This window comes from Sparus aurata, chromosome 10, assembly GCF_900880675.1.
Source record: "Sparus aurata chromosome 10, fSpaAur1.1, whole genome shotgun sequence".
NCBI lineage: Eukaryota > Metazoa > Chordata > Actinopteri > Spariformes > Sparidae > Sparus > Sparus aurata.
The window spans coordinates 34,085,791-34,105,492 of record NC_044196.1 but is presented as its reverse complement, the minus strand read 5'-3'; the positions used below and the strand labels follow the sequence as shown (position 1 = coordinate 34,105,492).

The window sequence follows — 19,702 nt, the reverse complement described above, 5'->3', positions numbered from 1 at the left end:
TCTTGAAGTTTCTGCTTTGCATTGCACACAAACTGTCATCTGAGATCACCTCACACACTTTGGTTTCATTCATTTCATTGTGCATATGAATGAAAAATGCATTTTATTTCACATTTCAGCGCTCCTATGAGAGTTTTGTCAAGATCCGGACTGCCAGACAAACATCACCTGAATGCAACTGCCCCCCAGGTAAACCCACGTCACCCGTGTGCACTCTGGACATGTGGCTGTCTGCCTGTCTGTGCTCAGATCAGAGCTGGTGTAAGAATGAATGGAAGCAGTCTGAACAGGTCCTTGTTTTATTTCTTGGACACAGGTGAACATGTGCCAGTTTGCCTGGATAGTGTATGTAGTTTGGGGCGAGGTCTGCCTGCTGTGAGGGATGCAGACAGCTGACTGGCCATCACACTTAACAGAAAGAAGGGCATTTAACAGCAGTCTATACATAGAGGTGCTGAGAGGTTGTTTGACTCGTGATGCTGCCGCCTGCTCTCTCGTCCCCTCAGCAGGGAAACAAAAAGCCTCTTGAAATTCACTTTTCCCACCAGTAGATGGAAACATCGATTCCCCTCAGCGTGGGTCAGCATTCTGAGCGTTTTGGGATGGAGTCAAGGTTGAGTTAGACGGAGCATCAGTGCTGCAGAATGTGGCATGATTTGAGCTGTAACGTCACGTTTGTTCCTTGTTTGAGCAGTTAGTGCATGAATGGGAGAAAATCCTCAATGCTTCTCCTCGAAATGTGATCAGAAAGCAAACTCTGCAGGTGTTTTCTGACTATATGGAATCAACCAGTAGATCAGACGGCATCCACTTCTGATGTGAAGTTCAGATTAGTCCTCGAGAATGTTTTATGACAACAGATGGAGGTGTTTAATCTCCAGGTATTGTGTCTTGTAGCGTGATCTTTTGAATTCAGGTGCAGGTGAAAGAAAAAGCATTTTGTTTCTGACGTCTCCGAGTTGATGATTTAAATTAGCCACAAACTGGAGGATTAAGTATTAAATTTATCCTACCTGTAGCGCTACATGTGCAGAATCTTTTAGCTTTTGCATTTTTGTTGACATTCACTACATGGTTTTCATCGGACAGTCAGGATGTATGATATATCTTTAGGATTCTAGCAGGGTGAAGCTGAAACTAATGATTATTTTCATCATAAATTAATCTGTCAATTAAATGTTTGTCAATAAAATGTCAAAAAAATCCTCAAATTTCTTTTCCCCCCAAAAAACTGTCCAAAACTCATAAATCAAAGCTCATAGTAGACAAAGAAAAGCAGCCACGTCTTACATTTAACAAGCTGGAACCGGCAAGTTATTTAACAGTTTTGCATAAAAAATGACTAAAACGATAAATCCATAATTGGAACAGTTGAAAGGAAACATCTCCGATCGACTAATCGTTGCAGCTCTGGACTGAACATGTATATCTGAAGCTTTTGCTCGTAACATTTTGTGCTTCTTCTATTCTTCTAATGCCCTCAAAGATGTCTACAGGCAGTGGTGGACTCAGGATGTTTGAGGGGCGGGGGCGAAAAAACAAAAAAGGCACCGTTGTATGTGGGGGGGGGCACCAGCATGCAGGAAGCCACTGTTAGAGGGCACTTCACTGCGTTGTGTCCACTGGAAGGGCACCTTGGAGGATACTTTATCATGTTTTATCAACCATAGGAGCATCTTTTATAGCAGTGCTACAACATCACTGGCAATCATCATTGTCATGTTAGTAACTCTGCTAAGTGCTGCAGCCGTGGCCGCACTTGTTACTGTCAGACGGCTGAACCGCTACAGTAGTTCGACTACATGCTGCAGGGAAAACTGACATGTTTTCAGGACTTTTTCAAAGTTTGAGGAAGTCCACATCCCCAGTGAGGCCCAGCTGGGAATGTGATACAGCATGTGTGAACACACTGGAGGTGACCTCTCTGGTGGAGTCACAGTTGTGACACTGTGCAGAGTAGGCTTGTGGTCGGATCTCTGGATGGACAATCCAGGTGTCTGAAAGCGTCTGTGCTGCAGGACGGAAGTGTCCTTGGGAAAGATGCTGAGTGAGCCAGGACTGCTCCGTCGTTCTCCCTGACCTCTGACCTCTCTGTCAGACAGAAAGATTCCCCGAACAGCTCCAGTATAAATGATTATTACATCTGTCATAGTCAGATGTAGGTGGAAGAAGAAACAAGACTGGTGACAGTAATAATCCTCAATAAAGTGGTTTATCAAACGCGAGTGAATCATCTGCCGAGTGGAAATGCTTGAATTATCGAGCCAGAAGTACTGGGAAGTATTAACCATAATGAGACTCTCACAATCACGCTGCTCTCTGTTCTCAATCCCTATCATATGTCTGCCATTTATTTCTCCCACCACATTTCTGTAAAGGGCAGAAATAAAACAATGAAAACATTTCACATCAAATGAAGCGCAACGGCACTAAAACCGAGGCGGCACCGAGCTTCATCTTGGAAACTGGCACTCTTGGATTTAATGTTTTTCGCGGCGAGGCCTCATCCCATCGATTTTTTTTTTTAAACTATAGCTACTTACAAAACACACACATCATCAGCACACTTTAAAGAATCTGTAGTGTTTCTAATAATATACGTTCCTGCAGTGGGAGCGTATCACACATGCATCTTTGTTAATGCTTTGGAGTGAGTGGAGTGTTTTCAGGCCAAATATCTTTGTAGCGTATGGATGCTGAATGGGTTCACTCAATATTTATCCTCTCCTCTGTCGAGGAGACGGCCTCTGGCTCTGATGTGGCTCTTTTTCTTTGAGGGGAGGACTGTAATGTGCTTTTCACAGTCTTCACTTTATTGCTGTCAGAGAAGATGGAGTGGTTGCAAAGACAGAGCAATGGTCCGTAGCTTCAGGATGTTTTATAGGTTGCTTCTGAATCACAGGAAGTTTGTGCCATCTTTATCAGAGAAAGTCTGTCGTGAACTTGAAGTATATTTTATATATGCTGATGTAATTCTTGGTTAATGAAGGTGAAGTTATTTTTATGGGGCCATTTGTCATCCAAACAGTGTCTGGTATCGCTGTCATTTAGCACTCAGTTATTGGCTTCTGAGCGACTAAAAGCATTTTCACACTTTGGCTGTGATTGGATCGGAACCCGAGATTGCTTCAGCCACGATTGCGGCGTGGCTCAGGGGACGGCCGTGTTGGTCAGGTGGTCAACCGCTCCGGTCCAGACTGGAATACCTCGACAACTATTTGATTGATGGCCATGAGATTCTGTACAGACACTCTCAGTCCTCGAAGAATGAATGTGTCTGACTTTAGCGATCCCCTGACTCTTCCTCTCACGCCACCAACACCACTGGATATCTGCTGGATGGATTCATGGTCCTCAAAGGGGGGAATTCAACTCACTTTGTTGATCAGGTGGTCAGTAACACATGTCACTCCTATAAAAGAGAAAAGACATTTTCTGGTATTCCTGCACACTCTACTCAATCACAACAGAGAACTTCAGAAAGAGTGGTGGCATCTCACAGAGGGAGGGGATTGCTAACTGCAAAATGAACATGAAGTAAGCTAAAATGATGACGACACTTTTAAATTTAAACCTGACGTGTTTGACTGTTTGAATTAAAGGTGAATTAACCCTAAAGTAGGCTGACAAAACCTCTGCAGCCCGATCCTCGTCTCTGCTTACAGCTCGCGGCAACAGTAGCTGCTACCAGCAGTGGAAGTGCAATTTTAAATAGTGGAGTAGTCTTTTCACTCGGGACCCTGCGCCACATTTTCACGTTGGAGCCTCGTCTAGACGGCACCCTGAGTTTAAAAAAAGCTGCTTTTACACCATACGTTTGGTGCAAATAGTCTCGGGGTTTAGGGGGGAGAAAAGCAAACCAAACCAGGCTGTTTTGAAGTCTGGGAAGTCACACCCGCACACTGTGCCACACTGTGAGGCGAGTCTCCGAATAATTGTTTCAGCATTGGTGGGCAGTCTTCATTTTCATTTTTTGTGTGCACCTTCTCCTCCCCTGGGATCTGCATTCCAAGCAGGGCCTGTTGTTTAATGGGACTATAATAAAATGTGCAGTCAGCAAGCGCTGGTGCTTTGCTCTTTCCCTGTTACTCACCCATACGCCTCCAGCCTCCCTCTCCCCTACATCCCCCCTTTTCCCCACTCTGCTGCATTTCTTGACGCTTCAAAAAGCCCGGCAGCTGAACAGCGGCCAGAGTGCTCTTGAGAAAACAGAAATGGACAACTTGTAACGCGGCTTTGTTTTTCCCCACTAAACACCCAGCGCTGGTTGTCAAGGGCAGAAGGGCAGCAGGGGGTCATCTCAGCTGGCTGTTATGGCTGAAGATTTTCAAAATAAAACCAGAAGCAGCTGCAGCAAAGTCTGTGTGGCTTGCTTTGTCATGTCCAGATTTGGATCACTTAAGAAAAATCAGAACTACACAAACACCACAGCCCACAAACATCTCAACCTAATCACTCCTTTTCAGCTCCTCGTGGCCAGGCGGGGCTGCTCTCCCTCTTTAGGCCTCACAAAGTGTGTAATCCCAGTGGCCTGATACAATTACAGTTGTGCCAATCCCCTCAGATATCCTCAACTCAGTGGGCAACTGGTAATTAATCACTGACAGCTTTTGAATTTGGCCCTCTGTGTGGTTTGGTGCTGGGAGGTGGCCTAATGGCCATGTAATCACTGAGTGCTAGGTGAAGCTGAGCAGACTTCCAGGTAGCCGCCGTGACCAGCTGCTTTTGGTTAGGTGAGTCAGGTTAGGCTTCCTTTGTGAGCGAGTCGGGCCGGAGAGCAACGAGATGGAGCCTGAAGGCATCGGTGAATGGGCAATTATGATTTTGATTGCTGCTAAATTGCTTAACAGGCGATCTACATGTAAATCACGAGCTTAATGTACTCCGCGCAGTGAATTACATCTTGCAGGAGCCGTTTTTTTGCATGAAAAGCTCGACTCATTCAGCTCCGATTTTACATCAGTCCCGATAAATTGCAACGTGACGTGATTTATCATGATGAATCATCAGAAGTGGCGCATTTGCCCTAATTTTCAGGTTCTCACACATGGTTTATTATAAAGGGCAGGATGCTGGAAATAGCACAGATGGTCTCTTTATACCTTTGACACAGCAGTTTTTATGGGAGACGGCGCAGCATGCCAGCTGAAAGCACCAGTAATGACTGTGGCGTTTGAAAGGGTGGCACACTTTGCCTCCTTCTTTTTTTTTTGCTAGATTAACCTGAGGGGACACTCACTGAATGGAGTGGAGATGACATGATTTTTATGTGAGCGATGTCACAACAGCACTCGGCCGGAGCTGAAGTACCTCAGGCTGGGAGGATGAAGACAGGCCTGAAAGAACGGAGGGGAATCGAAATGCTCGTGCCTAATGGTTCGCCTCACGTGTCCTTGAACATTTCCTGGCGCTGATCCTCAATCGTCGTTTTGTGTGGAATAAAGTAGGAAGCTTGGAGATCCTGTCTTGGCCGCTGTTACGGTTACTGCTTGGAGTTGAATGAAGGGGTTTCCACAGCGGCACACCCCACAATTGAATAAAATAATTGTCTCCCCCTTTTTTATTTGACCTGAATTTGCTCCAAAAATAAACTTTATTTGTAATAAAATTGGAGTTTTCCGTTTCAGATTGGTTGCAGTTTCTGCGTCATCAGTGCTTAAAGTTGGACAAATGAAATCCAAATAGTTGTAGCGTGGTTTTACTTTGTTGGCCGGCCACCTTTCCTGCTTCAAACAGTGTATTAAGAAGCATTACGTTATCAGGTTTGCCGTCTGCACCTTCAAGGCGCCCTTTGGTCGTGGCGGTGGTACCACCTCCCCCCTCCTTCCACTGCCCTGTAACCTCCCGTGCAGGAGGGGGAATCACCGCCGCTGGTTCCCTTTTGATGCTCCCTCTCTATCAGAGCTGGGTGGTAAATCCTCCACAAAAGGCGGCTCACAAACTCGGCGCCTCATCCTCTGGTTGCCCTCTGACACGGGATTGAAAGTTCCAGTCATCCTCCTACTGAAGTCTCCTTTGTGATGGCTTAAGTTCACCCGTCCCTTCCCGAGCCCACATACTCATCCCCGACCCACCAATATTCAAAGAGACTTTAACAGACAAGGGGGGCCTTTTCTGACGTGACACCCATGTGGAACAGCTGGCCTACTGTTCAATATGGTGATTTTCTGTCACGGCCACTGCAGAGTTGGAGGATTTTTCTTCTGTGTACCGCTCGTAGCGCTATGGAGCTGCTTTTCTATGAGTGGGTTCCCTTTTGGTTTATCCTGTGTAAGCACATTAAAATACACATGTGGTTGGGTTTTCATTGTTCCACTGAACAATGGAGGCTGGGGGTATTAGCTGAAATATGCTGCTTTGTACCGCCAAAGGCAGAGAAGAAGAAGCTGCTCGCTGCTAAACGTGGATGTAAACTGCAGGATTTAAAGGAGACCTATTATGATTTTTGTTTTTTCCTGCAGCGTTTTATAAAGGTTCTAGTGCTTGTGAAAGATAAACAGGTCAAAGTTACTCCTCTTTCCCGCGGAAAAAAACGCTCCTCAAACGCCTCGTCAGTATTCTCACCTTTAATTCTGTGACTTTGTGATACGTAATGGATTCCTAGCGGCTGGTTTGGCTTTTATGAGTTAGCACAGCTGCTCTGTAGCTCTTAGCGATGCTGGTTCAGGCCTGTGTGAGCTGACCAATCAGAGGAGACTTAGTATACAGGAGGAGGGGCTTTAAAGAGACAGGAGCTAAAATAGAGCGTTTCAACAGCGGACAGAATGAGAAAACTGATGCATTTGTTAGCATTGAAGCATGTAAACATATTCTGATATTAACTCAAATTACAATTATGAATCTGATAATGAGCAGAATGTGTCTCCTGTGTAAGTTAATTTTAGTTAACAGAAAGTAAATACAAGTTCTGATATTATGCGTCTATTTACTGTGTTGCAAGTACTGAAGTTAGCATGCTAACCAGCTAGCTCTGGTCTCATCCTGGTCTAAATCTGCTGTGCCAGCGGTGTAAACTTCAACCCTCCCCTGGTTCCTCTGCTAGCTGCACAGCTAACTGATCTGTTAGCTGTGACAGGCGGTGAATTCTTACATAATGCTCCTTAAACATACTTTATTCACCTAAAAAATGTGTGTAAATGAGGAAGAAAATGCATGTGTTAGACTTTGAGCATACACACAATGAGCTTTGGTGAGTAACGGTGAATGTACACATAACTTTTGTTTGTTTGTCAGAAAACTCTGCAGGGTTCCTTCTAACATTGTATTTCTCTTCACGCGCCTGTCTCGCTGAGGGTCTCCAGAGGAAACTTTTGATTTATCGTCACTTGCTTCCTGTTTGTGAATCATTATTGGCGTGATGCTCGCGAAATGTCAAACACAAACTGCATTATACATGGGCTCTGATTTAGAATGCAGCGCGGCTCCCGCTGCCTGTCTCCGTGAAACAATTCTTATTTAATTAGTTTTGAATGTGAGAATGATTTTCCAGTGCCTGTCGTCAGTTTGAAATCGGCAGCAAAGCACGGCGATGCCAGCGTTCGCTCGTGTCATGGAAATTCTGGGCTCCAGACAGGCAAAGAGAACTAGGAACCCCTGAGGCGCTCCCCACATGCTCCCCTGCCCCCTCCCTCCACACTGCCTGTGGCTTTGTGCCCCAGGCCTCCCGGCCCTCGCAGGCATGGAGGATGGGGGGTGAGGGGCACAGATGCTGCTACTCTGTACTCCATCAGCCTAATAAGAACCGGCACTACAAATAAAACAAGCTGGTGTGCAAAAAAACAGCATCGGGACGTGCCACGGCAGGAAGCTGTAATTTTGCCAGTGTGCGCCTGCATGCGAACGATGATGGTTAATACGGTCGTGGGCATCCCTAAAAATATGTCTGTAATTTAATAAACAATGCACGGATGGCATTCGCTGACTCCGTTTGTTTTATGTGTGCATGCATCATTTACTGTGAGTCCACAGACTTGAGGGCAGCGTTCGTAGAGCGCTGTTCCATGTTATGTTCAGTTCTTGAGTCCAAAAACAGCTAACCTTGACACCGAGTCATTTGTCATTCTGGTCCTAAACCTACAAGGGACTGTATGAAAATTACTGCTGTGGGGTTTCAGAAATTCGAGGCAGTTGATCTCAAAAATGATACTCCAGTGTGAGATTGGTCAAATTGAATGATTATTAACTTCAAGATAAAGCAAATGTAGATGATGTATCCTGATTTAAACAGTTATGATAGTCACAGAACGTACATTTTCACAATAGAAGTGAAAAAACGACACATAATTTGCTCAACAGAATGCTCAGATGTATCTAACAATATAGTTTTTTTTCAGATACGTTGGTATCAGCATATATGTTGTCTGATATATGTAGGTATGTAAATATTTGTCCTTAAACTCCTTTTTTCCTCACATAGAAAGGTTGAAGCAAAAACAAAAATGACACTTTCCTTCCCTTTTCTTGATATTGCAAATCATTTTTGTACATTCCCCAACTGTAAGTCCGTCACTAAATCAATTCTCTGTGACATTTCTGAATTCATAAGCATTTGTTTTATTGTATTTTCTTCAATTTCTGGGGTTTAACGCAAGATATATCAATCGGCACCTAACACTGCGTTGGCAGCGTTTATGTACGGTGGTTGCAAAGCATTTATTAGAGCTAACATTTTGGAGTGCCCACTTTTCAATTTTCAAACCCTTTAGTCTCAGCAAAAACAAGCAAGCAATCCCTCAAGCTCTCCAAAGTCAGCAGGGATTCAGATGATTTCTCGAAGTGGAAAAAGTTATGGAGGCGAGCAGGGTTTGCCCAGCGGCTGGCCAGATGTTGGAGGCTCCCAGACTCCCCTGGGGCGCCACCGAGAGGTTGGACTTAGAGAAACTGTTGCCAAACACCACGAGACTTCCAGTGTGTTTGTCAGTTAAGGGGACCCTCCTGTTATAATCCCCCCTTTCACTCTCCATGTTAAGTTAGAGATACAAGAATGTCCTGCTTGAGATCTTGTCGGCTTGTCCGATGCCCCACCTCTCCCCGGGGGACCCGCGCTCTGCCAGCCGGCTCTTCCTTATCCTAAATGTGACATGAAATATGAGTCACGCTGCAGATCTGAGAAGGTAATAAACACACCGAGCAAACATTTGAGCCCATGTGCACTCACAAACACGCTGTCACACACCCGTGGATGCAACTGTATCACAGAATATGCACACTTGTCCGTGATTCCACTCCACATATTTTGGAGACACCCGGGCCGCGGAGACATGCAGCCGTGCGTGACACGCTGCAGGCCCTCGCTGCAGATTTGTAACTTGATCTATTACCAGAGCAAAGGTTTTTGATGATGTCGCGGTTTGGTTAATTTAATTTTCTAAATCAGGACAGGAGAGGGCATGAAATAAAAAGGATTGAAGCTGCTCATTCTCAATTTTCTCAACAAGCTGTGATGTTAAAAATGGTGTAGAATGCGGGTTTTTAATTACGGCTTACGCAACAGTATTTTCCCTCAATATCTGTAAGTACCTTTTTTTTTCTTCTTTTCCCTTTGGCATGCAATTAATCTGGAACATGCAATTAAATAATATGGCTCAAATAAATACTACAGTGCCTGAGGTAGTGCCAATTACACATACCTGTAAATGCATCTCATGTGTCAGCAGATGGGCTGATATGCAGAGAGTTGCCTCATGGTCTGGTCGCAGCACAGACCGGAGCCCCTCCCCTTGTATCTGATGAAGAAGAGGGCAGAAACAGCTGTGTAAGCCACAGTTAAGGCCTGGAAAGCCACGCGGTGAGACGGACAACCCTATGCACTTTAATTTAATTGAGCGGTCATTTGATATGGTACAAGCAGGCTAGACGGCTGGTTAAATTGTAATTTTCGACAGCTTGATAAACGGCGCTGATGCTCCGTATGGCTGCCTGAAAATAGGTTTGTCTAATTTTTAGTCGTAGACGGAGTTTCTAGTTCGGGACTCGTCTGCATTCTTCATTGCTTCTTCTTCTGTGGACCACTTTAGTGACGGTTACATTATGGTTTTGTGAGCTTAAGCATTGCGTGCGATACAAATTCTGGAATTAACTGAGCAAAACCCTTTCTTCCAACAGTGATCGTAGTACAATCATAGTTATGTCGGCACCGCAGACGTCTCTAGCTTTGTGACATTTTGTATTAGAAGTCTTGTTTTAGCCTTTTAACCTTTAAAAATGTGAAAAAACAACAAAAAACTGCTCGTTTTAGGGCATGCATTTTGTTTGCATTGCATCTATGAGTTAAAGTTTCCATGAAACGGCTGGTGGAGTGCTGTTTGCTTCGACAAAGTGACTCGCATTGGTTACTGGTCACCGAATAGGACCCTTTACCCTGCTAACCAGCTAACGGCAGCTAACATTACATTTAGCAGCGGTTAGCGCTTGTTTTAGCAACAAAGCTACCGATTCTGTAAACCAGTAAACTCCATTAAACAGCTCGGTACTGTAACTGGTCTATGTCCTCGTTCTTGAAGGCAACATTGTCATGGTGGTCCGGTCTGTCCACGCCCCTGAGTGCAGGATGAGTCATCAACATTTTTCATTATTTTCCAGGAAGTTACAAAATCTGAAATACAGTTAAAACACCCACAAAACTGCCTTGTCGGCTCAGGGAACGCTCAGTCGATCCAGTGAAAGCTTCATTATGCCAAATTCAAATAAGAGCGTGTGCTTTCAGTGTATGAAAAAACACCGTCACAAGAATTTTGACAGACGATTTAAAGGCAAGCGTTCCCCCCCCCCCCCCGTGCCAGCGCTCACCGCTGAAGACAGATTATCTCAGCTGATAATGCCATTCATCTGGATGCCTGCTGCTCACTCTGAGCCTGATGAGTTGTTTTTGTGCATCCGTCCGCGGGTGTCTGTTAGGTTTGAATGAATCCGGCATACTGAGCGGAAATGTTCAGAGATTGTTAATCAGAATACCTCATGCATATTTTATACATTTTCCTCGCAAACCTAAAAGGATAATGATCATTTATGCTGAGTGTGACATCCAAGTGATGCACAGACACAGAAGTTGCCTGGAAAGTGTTCTACTTTCCAGGACTTATATAAATGTGTTGATTTATATTCATATATTTTTTTTTGTGAAATGACCCAAATAACTTGTTATGGTATTGTACAGATTACTTGTTTTTCTATGAGCTTATATGTGATAATGAATCTGCTCCAGTACCTTCATTGAGACGTTTGAGAGGTTTGCGCATCTCAAGTACGACAGCGTCTGTCTTATAATCAGCCTACAGCTCAATGTGACGTCTTCAGTTAGCATCTTTTGTCGAACCGACAGTCAAAGATCCAAAGATGTTTTTTTCTTAACAGTGCAATATATAACAGTTTCAGCTCAAAACAATCAAAAATTAGCGACAGTGATCAAACATCATGTGAGGAAACACCAGTGTTGACGTGATATCTACTGAAGTTAGCATGCTAACCAGCTAGCCCTGTGTCTGAAAACCTAGTTCACTAACACGAACACTCCCCTGGTAGTCTGGCTAGCTTCACGGCTAACTGAGCTAACAGGCTAGCGACAGTCATGAATTCAAGGTGGTTGATTCTTACGCATTGCACCTTTAAAAAATGACAGACGTGATTGATTGTTAAAACTTTTTTTTCAATCGAACAATCATTTTATCAACACATCGTTGCATCTCTAGCGACTGTGACGATGCTGTTTTATATTGTTGTAGTAAATATGTCCTCTGATGTCTGTCCTTGTTGTTCACAATGTAAGCAACAAATTAATGTAAAGTAATTATGTAAATGCTCTGAGACAAAGATATCTCAATCAGTTCTCCTACATCTAACTGACTCTCCTCCAATCAACACGACGACCTGCAGGACTCCGTGTGGATCCGGGTTAATGAGCCACCTCCCACGAGCCACGCTGCTGTCTCGTGAGATTCACACAATGTACTTTGTTACTATAAAACAAGACTAGCATCTTAACGAGATGTTAATGTCGGCTTGAGCGTGAAGTGCCGCTCATTTCACGCGGGGCGCCGCACTCGCCACCTGCTGTGACAGCTGAAGGGCGCTCCAGGTAGATAAATTCAACACATGCTGGGATTTGTTCGCATGTACCTGACTGGAGGTGTTGAAACATCTCACAGTGTCCAAGTATATTTGGATGCTCTATTGTAGGCAGTATGCTGCCGATGTGAACGCACGTATCTGATTTGGCTGCGGTTCATATCGTGATCTCGAGGGACCTCTGTGGCACCTGTTGATGGACAAAGATAAACTGAGCCGAGTGCCAAGTCTGAGTGAACCAGCTGCTTAATTGGAGCCATCCCTGCTCCTTAAATCTTTAGCGCACTGTAAATGTTTATTGTCTCATAAGTACGCCCAGGTTTCCCAGGGTGCAAATGGATAGCAGTATTTATGGTCATAGTTTGAAGCTGCAGCAGATTAAGACCGTCAAACCCACTCAAACTCGAGTTGGTGGGAAAAACTGACTGACGGTTTTTGTAAAAAAAGACACCACACCGCTGGCTGACTGAATCTAGAGTAGTCAAGGTTATCGCTATCGTCAGACTCTGGAAAAAACAGGTGATCTTTCCTTGTTAGCAGATACACTGGGGTGTCAGCGTGACTGATTTGAGGTGCGTCAGGTGGAGGGATTATCTCTTTCTAGGTGCTAAACAGCTAAAGATGAGCGGGGATCCATCACCGCGCCCTTGACCTTCAAAACAAATTAACTCCCCTGCGCTCTCGCTGCCTCGGCTGCCGCTGTTGAAGCATTAGAGTTTTTTTAATAGCCATCGGAAAAAATTATGGAGAAGAGACATGACTTTACATGACGCACATTTCAGCTGATTGAATATGACACGACCTGCCAGTAGTATGAAGTTGCCACAGTAGTTTTGGTGCCCAGGGTGAGATGCGGACCAGATTAGTTTGTCTTTCCCTGAGTGCCAAATGCATGTGTAATATCACATGAAGGAAAACAGGACATTTTGTAAACATGCTGACACCCAAATTGACTATTGGATTTCAGCTTCAGCGGGCATTTGCTCTGCCTGCTTTTTTTCCTTTCATTTAATATAATAAATGAGAAGGAAACTCTTGCACACATGTGGGTCTGCAGTCAGATCCCTCGATCGTTGACTTGTTATTCTTAACGCAGTCATGCGTGCACTGTTGGCTATCCCACCTCTGAACCTGGAGTGGCTTTGTGAGGTGCAGGTCAGCTGGCAGGAGCCGGCGAGAGCGTCTGCGTTACTGCAAATGTCAGGTCCCAATAATGTGAGGGTGTAGGTTTCGTCTGAGCGAGAACAGGGAATAACATGACATAACTCAATGTTTCTTTGGTTTAAATCAGTGGCACTGAGTCCCATAGGAGGTTCGGCACTCTTGCTTGTGAATGTCATAGCCATAAATCTACATCTCGCTGGCCCTAGATCCAGTTGCAGTTTAGGAGAACGCGGCTGCGTTGAATGAAGTTAATGAAACTACGATAGATACAGAGTGGATATAAAAGAGGTAGTTCACCCCAAAATCAAAAATGCATATATTTTGTCTCACCTGTCAAGCTATATTTACATCTAGGTTGTTTGGGTGTGAGTGGCCTAGTAGGTCACATAACGTCAAAACTCTTATTTCTTTACATTCTCTTGTTAGAATTACTTAAATATTGCACCTTTTAAGGAAAATAGAGTTTTCAAAAGCCTTTCCTTCATATGAACACACTAAGATGAGCTCATCACCATCCTCCAAAATCTCTGCTACCACAAAGTGTTGGGTTCACTGTGACGCTGTGGCCTCACAGTCGTGTTTGTTCTGGTGGTGGCAAGGCAGGACAGAAAATCAGCGGGCCGGATATGAAGCCACCTCTGAGAGGTGGCGCCTGAGGCAGGACTCAGTGCTGACAGAGGTCAGGGCTGCACAGTTTTAGGTTGCACTGGTGCTCTGCAGCACTGGGCATCATGTTTGTATTAGCAGGCTTTGCTGAATAGTTTTGGAGAAGGCTGCATGTGTACGTTAGTCAGTATATACAGTGAGGTAGAAGGAGATTAGTGATTGAATATTTTATAGTTATTTGTGGGAACATGCTGCCTTGTAAGATGGCACGGTGAGAGCGGTGCAGAGGCTGAGCAGCTAAAATGTGTCGCGAGCACAAAGGAGGAAACATTTGAGAGACTGTAAGAGAAGAGAAATGGATCCGTACCACATTTCTCTCTCTATACTTTGCAGACACTCTGCTCCAGGTACACTGCTCCCCTCTGGCCTGTTCTCAGATTAGCGTGTGCTAGCCAAAGTCAACATGAGAGGAAGTGGAGAAACGACTTCCCTCATTCGCACCAGGACTGCTAATGCCTCGCCAGATCTGGTGTCAGACCAGTCAGTTTGAGATGTATCATTTGGTTCTAACATAAAACAAATTTCAGTCTGACACATCTGAGGAAAGAATTTATGCATTCTTTTATTTTCTTCTATATTTCTGTGGGTTTTTAAGGCGTATGATTCCAAAATGTGCATTTATGTGAGGCAGCTTTTAGGGAGAAAAACTCAAGACAGAGTGATCAAATTGTATGATCGCTTAAATGTTTCCTGGGTTTGCCCTTTAATCTTAGCGTATTGGCAAGAGACTGCTGAGGAGATAATGAAAATATATAGAGTAGAAGTTGACTGCATATTATGGAGTGGACTAAATCCAAGACACATTTATGGCACAGGATACATGTGTCTTTAAAATAGTTTTGGCTGCTAGTAAGAAAGCTATCTGACGTAAAGAGCTGCAAGCAAACCGTTGAGCCAACGACAACTGGCCTGCAGATGTTTAATGACATAAATTGCACGTATCTGACCTTTAACTTAAAGGAAAGGTTTAACATTTTGGGAACAGACTGAGAAATAATCTGGCATTGATTTGTTGCTTTAACAACTGGTTGTTGTTTGGATTAAAGGTGCGTTACGTAGGAATTTTAGTCAAAAACATTACACACATTATAAAAATTATCAACAGAATGTGAAGAAATAAACATTTCGACATTAAATCAAAGACGTCTTTGTACTGTGTTGAAGAGATATCTACAGGAGTTAGCATGCTAACCAGCTAGCTCTGGGTCCAGCTAACTGCATGGCTAACGACAACAAGCTTAGTTGGCATTGCACCTTTAAACGAATGAGATGTAACATGTTAATTACTGAGTTGTTGAAGTGACGGAGCCACGCTAGCTCATGGATGTATAACGAGACTTGGACACAGCGTCAGAGTCGAGGCCATGTTCACGTCTTTGAGAGTTGCTCAGTGTGAACGGAAGCCAGAAAAGTTCATCATCCACATATGAACACCCAGATATTCCACATAGCTACCACCGTCTGTGCAAGAGATTTCCACCAGCCGAGCGGTGTGCTTCCAGTTCAGACCTCTCCTAAGTTGAATGGGGCCAGAATGACTTAAAAAAGTATCAGGGGTTTATGTGAAACTGTTCAGAAAACTTGTCTGAGCTTTCAGAGTTTTACATCCATATTACCGAGGCCAAAACGGAAGGGTAATAAGTCTGAAAACGAGGCAAATTGCTTGTAAAACAGGTTACGCAAAAGTCACCAAAACATCATCGAGGCACTGCTCGCCACCTCTTGATGTCAAAATTGGGTCATGTTCACGGCCCTTCCCAACCCACCCGTGTTTTAATTGCCATGTGCTAAAGAATTTCCCATGTGCACACAAACCAGTCAAGTCTGGTGCGGCCTAATAATTGTTCACTCAAATCGCCTCTTTGTGCTGCTCTCTGCACCCGGGCTGCCAGGATTTTTTTCCCCTTTCTGCACTCTCCAAATGAGATCTCCCCGCGCTGGCGATGATGGCTCCGAACGAGCCGCTGGAAAGTGTCTCTAATTGACAGGGGTTATCTGCTCAAAAATCCCTTCGCTCTCCCTTTGCTACCGTCAGCCACTGAATAAAAAGACATGCCGTGGCTGTTTGATTTCAACCAGGAGCAAATCTGTCCTCTAAAAAGCAATCTGCAGCTCACACGGACATCTATCCCTCCCCACCAGCGTGGCCCCTCCTCTGCTCCGTCCAGTCGCCTCTTTCGCCTGTTCAAAGGATCTCTCCAGTTTCAATGAGAGGCAGGGGGAAGCAAGCTGTTCGGGCTCTGCGGCTATTGACTGGATTTGTTGACTGGGCGAGAAGAAAAAGTGACCAAAATAAGCAGAAATGACAAACACAGAAACAGAAACAGGCCGGCGTGCAAAAAAAGGAAAACCCACTTTGTTGCAAGCGGAGCAGCCTGTGTGTGCGCTGCTGATATGGATCCCCCATGAGAAGGCTCAGGTCACTGAATCCCTCCTCAAACAGCCCTCAGAAAGAGATTTATTTGGAGTTTTTTCTTCAAAGTTGGAGGGAAAAAAAAACAGGAAACAAACAGGGTTTTTGGCATGCTTTCTGCAAAAGGGGTTTCTGTGACGCTCCAGAATGATAAATTATATAAATGTGTTTGGAGGCCACATTAAATGGTTCATGAAAATAGCAAGCCCTCTGAGAGCTGACTGTGCCATCTCTGTGCAGCGTGCTTTGATGATGGGTTAAATGGTACGCTGTTCCATCTGCTTTGACAAAATATCTAAGTACTGAGGAGGCTTCATCCTGAGTAATTTTCCCTGTGTCAGTGTGTTCTCTCTCCAGCGAGCACGGCATGACTTTCACTGATTGGTGTTGACTCCGATGACACGGTAATGCCTGACTGGGACTTTACCTGCACCCGCCGCATCCATTAGAAGCCTCTGAAACTCTAAACTGCCGCAGAGATGAAGCGGGTCGGGTTTTTACCCATTACTGATGTCTTAGAATATCAAATATGCCAGTTAGGTCTGCTAGCTTGTTTTGTTGTTGTGTGTGTGTGTGTGTGTGTGTGCATAGAAATTCAAGCTCAGGTTAGACAGACCGTTGGCACAGCTCCTAGCTCTCACCAAGAAAGCAGCCCCCTGTCAGACTCCCAAAAACTCTGGGCTGGAGATGAAACAGAGAAGAGTGTGTGTGTGTGTGTGTGTGTGTGTATATGTGTGTGCTTATGAGCCCTGTGCATCTCTGGCTTGCCTGCGCCTCATACTGACATTTCCAACCGGTGCTGGAGTAAATAAGGCCGCCGACCGCAGCAGGTGTGGGGAGCAGGACTGGGAGCAGGGGAGGTCTGCGTCCCTTCAGCCCCCAGGCCGCAGTGAAGCCATCCTGGAGAAGTCAATATTTGCATTCGGTATCAAAGACGGCCCTGTTTTTGTATCCCAAACCAGGCTGTACAGAAGCAAGCTTGTCCATTAGTCCCGCAGATGTCAGGGATGCCATGTGCAACAGTCGCACTGGTGTCATATTCTGGGGAATTAGCACAAACATAAAAATCATAAAATCAGGACATGAAATTTCGTAGTCCACAAAACAGCGACGCAACATTCTCCTGAACAACGTCATGAAACAAGACCCCATCGACTTCACTCGTTTAAGCTCCTTAATGAACAGAACGTTTCATCTTCACAGTGCACCTTTAAATACCTGAGTGCGTACTCAGCAACAGGTTTCTACAGTAATCACAGTGTCACCTTGCTAAATAAGATTAGTTATTATAATCCGGCTGGAGGGTTGGATTGTTTACAACCTGTCTGATTTGACCACTTGTGTTTTGCGTGCCTTGTCTGGCATTACAGCGATGTGGCGTCGTCAGATTTTGAGTTTATTATGATAGAAATGATGGCCAAAACTTTCAAATAAATTAAAGATTCCCTTTTTCAGGCTGTGAAGGATGAACTGGACGCAGCACTGTATGCACACTCAGCTCAGCCTCAGGAGCTGTTCCTCCAGTCTCATCTAGTCGTCTGTCTTACACACACGTCAGCCCCCGGTTCCTTAAAAAAACACCCATTTTTTCTCAGATTTTGTTCACAGAGTATATATTTTGATTTCAAGACATTCACAGGAGACCAGACTGCTCCGGTGCCGGCGTCCGTCCCTCCCTGTCTATTGGAAGTGTGTGGAAAAACACTTAGATAGCTTTGCTTTGATTTGCAGTGTGTACAGAGGGGTTTCCATCACAGCCTCTCTCATGTGGCCGGCTGCTCGTGCTCCTGTCTGCTTATTGAAACCATCCTCTCACAGGGATCCAACACAAGACAGCGTCCTGACTCTATCACACACCATCGCAGTGGATCTTTGTACACACAGTTCACTCAGCTGCAGAGACGGGGGGGTTTCTGTGAAATCACCAAAGGGGCGCACGCATCGGCCTCAAACAAAGAGACACCAGTAAGAAAGGATTACACGTCAGGGGTAAAAGATTACAGTGTGTTGGAAAATGTTGCAGCACACGGATTCCCAAAGTAAACAGGCTCTCGAAAGCCATTACTCAATTATACAATTGTGAGCAGACCACATGAATCACAGGCGGACAAGCTTCGGTTAACACTTGGTGAGACACTGCGTGGTCCAGTGTAAAATGTGTACCACATTTTCACACACCTCCTCGCATGCGAAGCAAATCAGCCACACTCGAGCTTTAAGGTTCCACATTAGCGGGAAGCTGGCGGTAAACAAGCCGAGCAGCAGACTCTCCTGCGCTGCAGTCTTTTTTAGTGTCCTTTTATAGCCTCCTTCCTTCCTCCTCACACTCCGCAGTCTTCTGAGAGACCGTGCCGGCACGCTGGGGAGTAAAGGAAGTCGGCATGCTTCATTAAGTGAATGCGGCACACCACGCATGTCACTGAAAACAACAGAGGCTCTGTTCAGGAAAGAAATGACACTTAGAAATAATAGTGAGTCAGAAGCTGCCCTGAAGGAATGGCTGATGGTTACGTGGCCTCCAGCTGTGGCTCGCAGATTTTTGTTTTATATTAGCGAGCTGGAAGTGTTGAAAAAAGCTGTCTTCTGTTCGTGGAGCCTCAGCGGCTCGAACATGAAGGAAACGAATTACTGCGCAGCGTTTTCAGTTGCTGCTGTGTTGTACTTCATACAGTATGATCTTTGTTTACTCTGCACTCACATTTAAACACTTAAGCCCTTAAACCATTACATCATTTCCTAATACAGTCAAAATATGGTTTGTCAGACACTCAAATGATATCAAGCAAATATTATTTTATAGGCAATGCAGTTAATTCAAGTATCACATTTACATTTTGGTCTGTTCGGTCGTGTGTCAGCAAATATTTGAAGAGGAATACTAGATCCCCCTGAAGAACAGTTAGGAACGTTAGCAATCATTAAAGTGTGGATTAGCGTGGCACACGTCCAACGTATCTATGAGGCTGCCAAGATGCAGGATTAACACCTTTTCCCTTTAAATTAGGTGGCGGCAGGGATTGATGTCCACTAAGCTGACACAAGCCCACGACTCATACTTGGAATGTGGTCCAGTTGTAAAAAAAGTGTCTTTTTAAACTCCAGGCATGTGATGGATGCTATAATTATCAGTGCTTGTGAAAGTGCACCGACTCTTGAATTTGTGCTCGAGGACTTTGTTCCTATTAAGTTTATCAGAGTGGTGCTGAAATGTTTTTAATTGATTGATGGAATATTAATCTACCACATTTTTTATAACATTTTAATTGTATAAGAAGCCCTGTGGAGTGTGTAGAGTGAAGCCAATGCAGAGGTGCCTTAAACCTGCATTCTCTCTAATGACCAGCAGGGGGCGACTCCACTGGTTTCAAATAGAAGTCCAATTGTATATAAGCTTAT

At 44.7% G+C, this 19,702-nt stretch overlaps 1 protein-coding gene across 4 annotated transcripts in view; it reads left to right on the top strand.

The window, feature by feature from the left end:
• The window catches only part of col25a1 (collagen type XXV alpha 1 chain), a 150,596-nt gene that overhangs the window by 715 nt on the left and 130,179 nt on the right, over window positions 1-19,702 (top strand). For all 4 annotated transcript variants that reach the window (XM_030430921.1, XM_030430923.1, XM_030430924.1 and 1 more), the window contains exon 2: window positions 120-189. In XM_030430921.1, coding sequence (XP_030286781.1) covers window positions 120-189 — 70 coding nt within the window. The remainder of the gene's footprint in view (window positions 1-119; window positions 190-19,702) is intronic.